General features: G+C 39.7%; 1 protein-coding gene across 4 annotated transcripts in view; it reads right to left on the bottom strand.

The window, feature by feature from the left end:
* trak1a (trafficking protein, kinesin binding 1a) overlaps positions 1–12,844 on the bottom strand; it is a 46,827-nt gene that overhangs the window by 20,570 nt on the left and 13,413 nt on the right. The window contains exon 1 of one of the 4 annotated variants that reach the window (XM_042489925.2): positions 9,918–10,743. The exons of 2 other annotated variants lie outside the window; for them this stretch is intronic. In XM_042489925.2, coding sequence (XP_042345859.2) covers positions 9,918–10,008 — 91 coding nt within the window. In that variant the 5' untranslated portion in view covers positions 10,009–10,743. Of the gene's footprint in view, positions 1–2,217; positions 2,751–9,917; positions 10,744–12,844 lie in introns of those variants that run through there. One more of the 4 variants, XM_042489923.2, reaches the window with a different exon arrangement.

A 12,844-nucleotide genomic window follows, 5' to 3' on the forward strand; every position in this document is an offset into this window, starting at 1 on the left:
ACAGCAGGACGTCTGAGCTAAATGCTAACATCAGCATGCTAATATACTGCTTTTTAATAGGATGTTTACGATGCTCACCATCTTGGTTAAACATGTTAGCATGCTGTCATTTGCTAAAGAGCACTAACACTCCTTAGTTTTGCAGGTGTTTGCTCATGATACAGGCACACAGTAAAGACACGCAGACATGACCATCTATAGGAGAAAAAAACATCCACACACATAACTTTGTCTCCTGAGTGAGCTGTTAAGGCACATAGTGTTACCGAGGGAACAAATCGGCGTGGTGACGACAAGGAAAATGCATACATTATGTGTATGTGTGCACACGCACACACACACACACACACACACACACACACACACACACACCAAAAATATGCATCACTTGTGTCAGTTTGCAATCTGACCTCTAATGAGATTGTACGCTTGATAGCACAGGGTGCAGCCTATTTACCTGTCACACTGTATATTTGTGTGTGTGTGTGTGTGTGTGTGTGTGTGTGTGTGTGTGGTTTCTTTCTATGGAACCTTGCTGATTTATTTCCATGGTAACACTCCACCCAAGTTGGATCGATAAGCGTACAACTGAAAACAACTGATGGAAGCTTATATGCCATTGAGGACCTTGATAGGTGATAGGACATGCTGTGTAAAGAAAGAATGCAGGCAGAAGGAACCAGGTTGAGTAGGAACGAAAAAATGATTTTTGCTAACTGCTCCTGATCACTTGGACCAAAGAAATAAAATGATTAGGATAACCTGCTCTTTCAGGTAAATACAACATTCTCTTACTGATTCATCTTAGTACTCCACTTTGGTCGTAAATGGGTGGTGAAAGAAAAGGTGAAGACGGGTTAGAGAAGGCAGACCTGTAACCTGGATCACATAAAAGGAAGTGTAACGTAATATTGGAATGTGATCTGGATGTTTTCTTGGTGTTTCATAAGGTGAGCAGGTAACTTAAGACTGATGCACTCACTAGCTCTCTCCTTCCTTTCTTATCTTGTACCAGGAGGATGATGAATGAGAGAAGTCAAATGTTTGGTCTTATTACACTACATGGACTCTGCCTTAACAGATAAGTTTGATGACTCCGAGTTGAAATGTAATTAAAGCTTAATAGGACTTAAAAGGACGTATTAGCAGACTCCTGGTTTTCTGTCTGTCTGCAGGGGGGCTGAAGGAGCCAGACGTCTGGAGTTCTGGCTCCGTCAGGCCTCCTGTTGCTAGTGAGCAACAGACAACGCACAGGTTCAAGGACAACAAACACCAGGACAACGGCTAAAAAGGAGCTCTTGTTATTCTAATCAACATCCTAAACACAACCTAGAAGTGTCAAATGTAATATAATCTAAGTAATTATCACTACACACTATTTCCTTATTGGAGCCAGGTTTATATTCAGCTTAACTGCCACTATAAAAACATGTTTATGCCACAGTGACCTCTGTGTCTCAAGCAATGATTTAAATACTTCACACAAATACAAGTCACCAATTATGTTTTATCTCTACTATTCATGCACTTTTTGTGATAAAATCTCACTTAAGCAGTTTACTTTCAGTTTTTTAAATCACGAAAGTTTTCCATTGAGCTTTCATGATATTGTAGCTTTAGTTTATGTACACATCTCTCAAAATACGTGTCCCCCTGTGTCACCACCAGCCCCTGTCTGTCTCTCAGCTGTTTTCTAACCATTGCTGTGAAAAATTCAGGATGGCTACAAAACACTGAAACTAATCCCAAATTGATTAAACACAAGCTAAAAACCTTAACATTACGTAAGAATCTTTGTGCTTTTGTAAATGAAAAAATATTAAATGTAGCATGCTAGCACTTGGCAGTGAAGTGACAGCTGGAATAAAGAACCAAACCCATATTTGAACATGTCAAATCAGCAGGCAGGTGGATGTGCATGCTGCACTGAGACCAGATACAACAACAACCTGAGGGACTGAAGCACAGACTCACACACCATGTAAAGCATTACACAAGTGTCCTATAATCCCCTTCACAATCCATATAAATCATATCAAATTAACTAGGAGTGAAAAATCTCACTACAAAGGTCACAATCCATATAACGTCATAACAAATGAACTTGAAGTGAAAAATCACACTGCAAAGGTCAGATATACTGAGCAAGATAGCACACGGACTCTACAAGAACAACTCCACAACAGAGAGGATGTCCTCGATTACAAAGACATCTACCTTCACACAGAACCTGTTGCTCTTCATCCAACTCTTCTCCCTCCTCCTGCTCTGAGCTTCCACGACTAGGAAGACAGACATACTCCTCTTCCTCCTCCTCCTCCTCTTCTTCTTCCTCCTGCTCTGTGCTTTCATGACTGGGTAGACAAAAATATTGCTCGTCCTCCGGCTGGTCAGAGTACTCCAGCTCGTCCTCAGTGCCAGCAGCTGCGAGCAGCGCCATCCTCCACTCTGGCACTAAGGCTATCTGCTAAAGCACAAAGCTTGCAGGTGCAACACCATGGCTCCTACCTGTGCTGTGTGCATTTGTGGGTGTGAGTGTGTGTGTTTTAATCTATGAATCAATAGCTAATCTGTGTGTGCCTAGTTGTGAAAGCAGACATGTAACAAAGTCCCAAAGAGGACAGTGGGTGTGTATGCAGTGTGTTTCGTTAAAAACGCCATTGTAAATGACTAGCAAAGTCTGTCTGCGTTTATCTGTCAAGTGCCAGCTAATGTCTGCTGAGTGAGTTTCTAAAAGTGTGTGTGTCATTTGTCCCCTGAGGTAGCTCTGCCACAACCAGATAACCTGACTCCTCCCTGTCTCCTCTGTGACTGGTAAGTGAACGGCCTACTCCACTTTACCACAGACGGGGGGAGTAGACACAGACATACAGGACACTATCCCTTAGATTTTTAAAGTCATAGAGTAGGTTAAAATACATCTTAACACAACAGATGAGAGCATTTAAAATAATTTGTATTATTTATATTTATCCCTGTAATCCTCAACCGGGCAACCAATTTCAATCTTTTCCACTTGAATAGTTGAAATGGTTCACGCCCGCATCAACAGGAGCGAATCAGAGCTGAGAGAGCCACCTGTTTCTCAGGTAGACTGCCTTGTACAACCGCACTGCCCCCCTCCCTCCAGTGACAGTGACTTGGTACAGTCCTGGCTCAGCCTCTATGGTGACAATAGGGCAAAGTAAACAATAACAGACCTGCACCTGTTTCAGGGCGTGCCAGTCAGTGAAACCTTTATAAGTGAATGATTTTATGCAAATTTAATCTGCGACCATGGGACAGCAAGTTGAATTTAGAGCGAAAGGGGGGCAAACGATCAAATGAATGACAAGCAAGTTTTAGTATGCACGATACTGCAAAGTCATGATAACGGAGAAACATCTTGACAATGAACTGTTAAAGCTTTTTCCCTCCCCCCCAAATTACTCTCAACAAGAATATGATGTGAATCAGAAGAGAAACAATCTTTATGTTTCTTTTTAATTATAAAAATGTGTTTGTTGCACAGCCCCATCACTAATAAAAAATACAGCCTTAATTAAGTGTAGGAACTACATTTTTGGTAGGCCAGTCCAGAAGTTAATGTCGCCCTGTTTGCCTTGACAAAGAGCCAGTGGGGGGTTTTCCATTGGATTTTGGATAATTGCAGAAAATAAGCTCTGTGGCAAACAAAAATGTCAATGCCAGAAGTAAAAAGCTAACACTAGGCTATAGATGAACTATACCACGGTCACATGACTTTGATGTCGCCACCACAATGAGGCTGCAAAGGCATTTTTGGCTTGATGACATTTTGTAGCCTCATTTAGCAAACAAAAAAAACCCCACTAAGTTTGAGACAAGGGTAAAGGGAGTGCTAAAATGCTTACTCATTTCTGGGAGAGGGCTCTTGCAGGAACCATTTCCAGCTCAGAAACAGCTCATGCTGTTACAGAGGCAGAGCTTTGAGAGAGTACACTCTCAATTCTTTATACTCCCAGAGCTCTCGAATCTCATACCTGCTTGCTAACGGTGTTGCACTTTGTTAACCACATGACTAAACTTTGTCGCTTGAAAAATGACAACAATCAACCAAGTAAAATGAATTTCAGTCATTTATAACCATGTGACCTGAAGTGATAAGGATATTAAATGTTCTTTCTTTGGAGACTAGGAACAGATTTTTAAGCTCTAAATCCTATTCAAATATAAAAAGCTTTTCAAACTACTACCCTGAAAAATGACATGCACACAAAAAAACTATTACTGTCAACTTTAAATGCAAGAAAAGCCAGAACTTGAGTTGACCAGACGATGCAGCACCTTCAATAGGGCTTATTGGAAAACAGATGCAAAAGGAAGAGTCCAATGCCAAATTTCAAAATCTGTCTCCACAAGCCACATACAAGCAAGTATGTAACCATTAGTACAGACTTTGTAAGAGTTTTACAAAGACCAAGATGTATTCTCACCCTGCAGCATATAGTTTTGTGTTTTACTTATGTTAACCATTCAATTTAAAAGACTTCAACGTGGCTCCCATTTCTAACTAGATTAAAACTTAATCACATCATTCAAATAGTTCAGTTGAGGCTGAGAGGTTAAGCATCAACAGGTCTACTGATATATAAACAAAAAAGCAATACATTAGCTATCCTGTATGCTGGTCCATTTAATAAGCTGCAATACATTTTACTCTTCGTGAGAGATTGTTACCATAATACATGTTTATATTTTACAGACTTTGCACATGCATAAGGTCAAATGCTATCACAGAGTGAATTTAGTAATTTCACACCTATCACTATTGTAATATGACATGCTATTGTTACCATCATTGCTGTGCATCTCTCCCTCTCTCTCCCTCTCTCTTCCCACCTCTCTTTCTCTTTCTTTTCTGTCATTATTGTAATTTAATTGTTATTTACAACATCTATTGCACATCTGTCTGTCCTGGAAGAGGGATCCCATCTCAGCTGCTCTTCCTGAGGTTTCTTCCAGTTTTTCCTTTAGGCGATGTGAGGGTCTAAGGGCAGAGGAATGTCGTACCCTGTAAAGCCCTCTGATGCAAACTGTGTTTTGTGATAATGGGCTTTATAAATAAAATTGAATTGAAATGAGAAAAACTGTATATACTGTACTGTATGTCAGTGTCAGGTGTCCATATAAGTTGAACTAGTACCAACCGGAAGATCCATTCTGTCATAAATGAATATGGCATGCATCAAAGCGGCCCAATTTTCTGCCCATTAGTTACTGCTCAAGTGTTATAATTACTGTAACTGGTCTAGAAAACTGATGCCAGCTCAGTACAGTCCTGCATGCTTGAGTAACTTCACTCAATGGTCCCATGGATGCAATGCTGCAGGGAACAAAAGAGTCCTGCACAAACACGCCCAGTGCTTCCCAGCACTGTTTTCTCTCTCCTATTGCTTTTCTGGTCACATTCACTCTTTACACTCCGCTTGGTTTCCCCTTTCGTATACTGCCCCGCTTTTCACCTCGTTCGGTTGCTAAGACTCTGTTGACATGCTTTGTACAGTTTTGTTGCAGAAAATTCTTGTGTCCTTCAGGCGGCTTAGATTTAATACTTACTTTTCTGTTTTTGGCACAAAATCTGTATGAACATTGCCAGCAGATCAGCAACAGCCAGGGAACGTCTATCTGTGCTGACTGAGCTACATACTAAGTTTTTAAAACACAGCAGGAAGTCTCTGAGTAAAGTTAATAAAACTTATGAGATCAGATAATTCTCCCAGTGAGAAGTTTAGACTATAAAAGCAAATGCAAACTCGTGATGTAGGTGAGATAATTACAAATTCAAATCTGTAACCTTTATAGACTCATAAACAAACATTTTATTTGCAGCGGTTTCTTAAACCAAATTAGATACTGACACAAAAATCCATGTTTTGTCTCCCAGCTTCATTCTCTTCCTGTAATTTATCCACCCTGTCACATCCACACTCAGCCCGTCTCTGTCCTGGTTGCCCTCCACCCATCCAGCCATTTGTTTTGAAGGGTTCAGAGAGTGCCAACGAATATTTGGCAGGCTTCTATCGACAACGGTGGCTTAGAGCAGCATGCAAATCATTGGACTAAATATAAGCCAACCTACTTCCACATCCCTCCCATGCATACCTCAGAATAACACCAAACCAGCTGCTTTCTATTTCTGCCTCCAGACTCAGACTGTCAGATTTATCAAAGAAACTACACACACACACACACACAAACACACACACAAACGGCTCATTTGGTTATTTGATCATTTCAGCATCATTTTACAGTTGTAAAGTCTATTGTCAGCGTGTAGCAGAAAAAAGCATCTCAAAAAAGTTGAATTAACAAGGACTGAAAATCAAACCCCAGCTGCTTTGGCTAAATAATATTGCAGATGTTTAAGCTGCACAGCTCACAGCGAGGAGGTGCTGAGCTGTCTCAAACTGTTATGTAAGAATCTCCACAGAGCATCTCCGCCACACATGCATAATCATAGCACATAACAACTAATACATCACGCTCTCCCGGTCTATTCAAACATAATACTGTAAAATTTACAAAAATGAACCTGTGTCCAGCCAAATGGAAAGCAATTATTGCAGGTTATAGCTGTATTGAGTGCAATGTGTACATGGCACAACAGGACATAGACCATAACCAAGAAGCCTTAAAACACAAGAAGGGGGAGACAAGGACAACAGTAGAAAGGTGTACAGAGAGAGGATGAGACAGAGGCAGTGCCAACAGGCTGGTAATAAACCAAACACTGCTGTAGCCTGCGGTTAGTCACAGCTTCCACATGACCAGGCTACATCAGTCCTCCTCATGTAGTTTTGTGTGTATGTGCGTGCATGCATGCATGCATGTGTGTATAAAGCTGTAGAATTATTATCCACACTGGTTACATACTGCTTTGACTGTGAGCCAAACAACAAGCTGTCATAAGAAAATGGGGTACATTACATAATGCACGTCACTGCACCAAATTCTACTATTAATGGGTAATTATACAGATTTGCAGCTAAAATGTATCCATTATACTTATTTATTCATTACTGTTTGCTATGCTGGGGCTTTTGTTTGTTTGTTTGTTTGTTTTATTTTGTTTTTATTTTGTTATTCATGAGAGGGGACAGGGTGGTGCAAAACTGGGAAGACAAAAAAAGACAAAGAAAAAAACAATTGGAAGCACTAAGGAGAAAGTTGTGTTTTTTAACTTGGCTTGGGGTTGGGCCATTATCTCTGAAAGGTTGTATTTTGTAATAGCTGTAAATACCCTCCAAAACCTAAAACCCAACAGCAGGGTTGAAATACATGTTATCTTTAAAAAATTGCCAAAATTACAATATTTATCATAGGCAGAAACTGTAAATACCAAAAGTATCTTACACATCATGTGTTAGAAACACATCTGCATGGAGCTTAAGATAGAAGCTCTAAGATTAAGATAGTGATATTAAAATTTTGCCCAAAATAAACCACTTCCACTCACCAGATCCTGTAAAATACAAACACTAAATTCTCTACTCCTGCATTCATGACTATAATGAAAAAACAAGGCATTTGTCAACTCCAGGATTACATTTTTCAACTTTTAACATTTGATCATCAGAGGGTTCCTTTTTTAAATCTAATAATGCCAAGTTACTGACATTATTCTGGCTGCTGTTTCCTCTGTTGTGCAAGTTTAGGTATGGTTTATTTGGAAAAACAGTCATTATATGCATGTGTTGTTAATGCCAGGGGTGTGCACGCATGTATGTGTTGTTTGCTATTAATGGTGAAGGGAAGGCTTATGCATTTTGCATAACTCAGGTAGCTTAAGGAAAAATATTTGTAGAGCTCCAGGGAAGATTTAAAAAAAAAAACTAAGAAATCACACAGGTGCCACCCTGCTCCTCTCATAAACATTGAACGGTCCCTTGGCTTTTACATGTCTTGCCCTGACATGGTGATTATTACACTGATTTCACTGTCTCAACAATCTAGCTTCCTTTATTCATCTACTTAGACAGTCTACCAGCTGCCTACGTCTTCATTACATATATCTCATCTCACAATAAACTGTTTGCCAACAGTGACTGATGGGTCCCTGCAGGTCACCTGTTCTGTTCATCTCTTTTTCAGCAGCTATGATAAGCATGTAGCTGACATCAGCACTACCCTCTTACACTAATTCACAACCAGCAGGAACAGCATCTATCCCCACTCTCACTCTCTACACCCACAGCTCCTCATATAAGCTACTCCATGGCTCTATTTTAGAAGCCACACTGACTCAGCTGCTACAGAGCACCTGTTACAACACCTACTGTATGCCTGCTATAGCTACAGCTTCAATACTGCTGTGTTTGTCTTCACTGTAACATCTGCTTTGATTATTTTCTGGTGTCATGAATGCCACTCCACAAGGTCACATTCTGTGGGTTGAGCTTAGATGGAGACTAGCAGAAAGAAATCAGTGTAAGATGACTCCACTAGGGGTTTAGTTGAGGGATAATAATGGTGTTTAATCTTATTGAGTTGAATTACCTTACAATCCACTTTTTCTATTATGATGAGGGGAATAATGACCACCTATTTACCAAGCTTGTTTAATATTAACTAATCCAGCTAAATCCTGTCAGCACCTCTCTTCACGTCAACCTCTGTGTGTCAGCAGAGGACATGTTATAAAACCTGGCTACTGGTTATCAAACGTTACATCACATACACATTACAGGGTGGGAGTTAGGGGTACTGATATAGCATAATATTTTGTATGGCAATATTGTACCAATACAAAGATGGCAAGTATCAATTTCTTTATTTTAAAAATGATTAATATTACAAATACACATTAAACCTTTGGTGACCAGCTATAATGATAAAATCAATTGGTTTTTCCATCCATTCGATTCATTTTGCTGCAATAAAAATAATTAAAGTGAGATAGAGAGACTTAAACTTTCAGTAAAAACAAATGTTGACAAAGTTTGACATAATAATTATGTATAATGATAATTTGCAATAGAAAAGTAATGTGACTTAAATATTGCGATGAAATCCTATCGTGGGGTCTCTGGTGATTCTCACTCCTGATATACTACATGGCATTATCAAAAATATTACTTCTTATATTTATGAACTTTGATTCCAGAATTCAAAACTCACCTACCAGGAAGTCCTTTCTACCTTTTATTCGGTTTCAGTTTTTTTATGGAGTGCCTTAGGGATGATGTTTCTCTGTAGGCCATCCCAGAAGCTAACATGGTCTATGGGATTTTGGATTATTGCAGAAAGCAAGATCTGTGGTAACCAAACTTTCATGACACTTACACGTTTAGTTAAGCAAGATAATGGCAACAAATGACCACCACTTTGAGGATTTTTGAATCCTAATTGCTGAAGTAAAAAGCTAATGCTAGATTAAAATGAACTACATTGCAGTTGCATTGCCACCGCTGTGAGGCTGTAAACCCGTGTTCGGCTTGATGACGTTCTGTACTCTCATTTAGCCACTTGTTAGCAGCCGCCTCTTTAAAACACATAAAAGCTTGGTGGAGTAGTGACTGGCGTATTATATGTTGAAGAACAAAACGTGAAAGTCTTTAAGCTAGCATTAACCACTGATCTTAGTTAAGGCTTCTAACCAAAAACCCATTGACTCTGACACAAGGGAATTGGAGATGCTAAATGATAATGGATTTCCAGGTTTTAGGACTCAGAACTGGGGTCTATTACTTGATCTTCTGACTTTACAGCTCACTTGTTGTGTCAATGTCTTTTTTGGGACAGTACACACATTAATACCACTTACATTAAAGTTATTACTGTTGTACTACTGTATCACACAATTCCTACAAAGGAGTTAAACTATCTAACAGGCAGTCAGCGCCATCAGTAGTCTGTGTCAGCTCTTCAAGAATTAGATGTCACAACATAAAACTTACCATCAGTACACTCCTCATAGTACCAGTCCAGTTCATAGTAGTCTGCCTTGACAAACCTCCGACCTCTGACCTGTCCTCGTCTGTTCATCATCAGCTGTGTTGTTTCCAAAGTCCCGGCATACTTAGGTGTTACATATCTGGGAAACCTGATGTCCCAGCATGCTTTGAGACAACCAGTTGCCGCTAGGGTCTTACTAGGTACTGACTGTGTCCGTTACTCAGTGGCCAGTTCTGCTATCCCAGCATGCTTAGCAATTACCAGCTGGCACACAGTCATTATTAGTGACAGTCTGCCCATTATTATCATATGTCCTTCCTGTCCCACACTCATTAACAGCAAACTGTCAGCGTGTTATGCTCCATATTTGTAGCCGTTTCTGCGTGTCATCCCACAGAGCCGTTACTTGCGTCATCAATTGTCAGCAGAAAAAACAGTCACTTTAATGTCCTTTTATCCATCGCTAATTCCTCATTGATTCAGCAAAATGTGTCAGTTGGAATCTGACATTCTTTACTGTCGCTCTGTCCTTTTGTCTGTCTTCTTTCTTTTCTGTCCATTAGTTTTCCTCAGTCCCTCCAAAGCTTCAGCAAATGTGCCAAATTCTATCTGCTCATGTCTCCATCCATTTATAGCTTCCTGTCAATTCATCTTCCTGCGCCCCTGGCAGCCCATCCTCAGGCCAAGGCTTTCTAAGGTCATATCATAACCGTAGTCTTCTTTTTTGTAACATCCCTAGCGCAGTGAAAGCACGAGATCTACTCATGCACCACCGTATCTCTGACCATGACTCAATAAACACAGAGAATCAGAGAGTGAGAGAGAGCAAGCAGCAGCAGTCACGGGTTTTGCAGCAGAGATGATGATAATCATGACACAGTGGGGTGGGCGGGGTTAGAGGATACCTATCAGCCAATCACAGGGAGCAGTATCACTAGCTTGCTCCCACCCTCCTTTTGTATGTATGTGTATAGTCCCCCTCCTCTCCTCTACTTTGTCCTTCTGTGAGGTTGCTATAGCAACAGGCTCAGACTCTCTATGCCTGACGCTGAGCAGCATAGCATAGAAAAGCAGGAAAGCAGTGCAGTGTTGGAAGAGGTGACGTGGCTTGCCCAAAATGAATGAACACAATAGGTATTCGGGGATTGGTCATTTTAGCTGGGGAGGGATGAGATAAGCACGTGTGCGGTGCATGGCAGACAGAGCAATGATGTGTCCTCAGAGTAAAAGCAAAATGCAAAAATACGATCCATTTCTATGACAATGTGAGCTAAATTCAATGTCATCCAGCCTGCAAGTGCTAACCAAGACTGCCATGATGCATATTATGGAAAAATTAGGTGTAGCTCAATACACTCTAATATTTGCAGCATGAAGCTAACACAAGGCCTCAGCCAATAGCTATCAGGCTAAAGGCAGACTCACAAAGTGGTGCTTACTGGAAGCAAGTGGGCTTTAATTACAGGCCTTTATGATGTCTAAAAATGCAGCTTCAGCCAACTTTGCATTTTTCATGTAAGGTATAGTGAGGTTATATTTCTCCCCATAATAGATTCAGTTACAGTTCATTTGTCATTACTGTATACCAATACATACTGTATATGGCCACTACCCCAGATAATGACAGATATCTCCATATTTTGGAAAAATAACAACATTGCTTAAAAATGGAAAATTATCATTAAAGGCATACTATGTAGCATTGTCGGACCAGTTAAAGTAAAGTAAAGATTAGTGATGTCTGAGAGGGATTACATTTGTATCGGTCTCTACATTGTTTTTTGAGGGAACTCCTGCTTGGTATACCTTTAACCTGAAAAGGTCATGGAATTTCAATCACATTTTCTAGGCCTGGGAAAGTAATGGAATTAGTAAAGATAACTGAAAGTTTAAAGTCAGGGAAAGTTGTTGCGTGTATAAAAGCTGATGACATAACTAAGCTCTAATGAGCATTGATGCATAACTTTTTTTAAATTTTGTTAACCATCACATAAGTTTCCTTGTTTCTTCTTGCATTTCTTCTCTCCCTTCATGCTCTCTTGCTGAAATTATATTTTCTTTACTTTTTTTGACAATCATTTTATTGAGTTTTTCAAAAATTATACCAACTATATATATATATATATATAATATTTGTAGCGAGAGAGAGAGAGAGAGAGAGAGAGAGATGCATACACATATACACACTAACATATACACATAGATACATATGCACATGCATACATATCTACATACATGCACTCATACCCTCATGTACCTGTTCACATATACCTCTCCTAAGAAAAAAACTTACTTTATTATTTGATTAGAGTTTGAAAATGGTTAGTTTTAAAAATTCTGGGCAAATGTGGCAAGGAGAAAATATTATGGATAACTAAAAATTCATGAAAAAGTTTTGAAATTTTTCCCATGAAAATGTGTGGGAATCATGTAAATCTTGGGTCCACGGTTTGGGGTAAATCTGCAGTTGCAGTTGCAGTTGCACCAATAAAATAAATAAATAATACTAAGTACTATTTATAAATACATGTAATTTTTCCTATGGTTGTCAACACTGATCACCAGCTACATTATAGCTAGGATGGCTAGAGGAACATCTACCAATGAGACAACCCGTCTCCTCTGTTGAGTGAGACAAGTGGGTGTGATGTCATCACAACATGAAGAGGCTCTGTATTGGTCAGTTGCCTCAATGTCATCGCCTCTTCAAATATGTCCTCCTCCTCATGCAGCAGGTTACATACTTAAATAAATCAATAAACACCCCTGTGATTCATAATGCTTTTACACATTTTAACCAGAGAAGCTCCACGTAAAGATGAACATATGACAGAAAAAATAACAGTACACAGCTCCAGTGAAACAATATAATCCATCCCTGCTCCTTCAAGCCCTCAGGGTGCTGCTACCTAGCCATCTGTTAGAGGCA

Source organism: Plectropomus leopardus, chromosome 11, assembly GCF_026936395.1.
Source record: "Plectropomus leopardus strain MGB_pleo_1.0 chromosome 11, ASM2693639v1, whole genome shotgun sequence".
NCBI lineage: Eukaryota > Metazoa > Chordata > Actinopteri > Perciformes > Serranidae > Plectropomus > Plectropomus leopardus.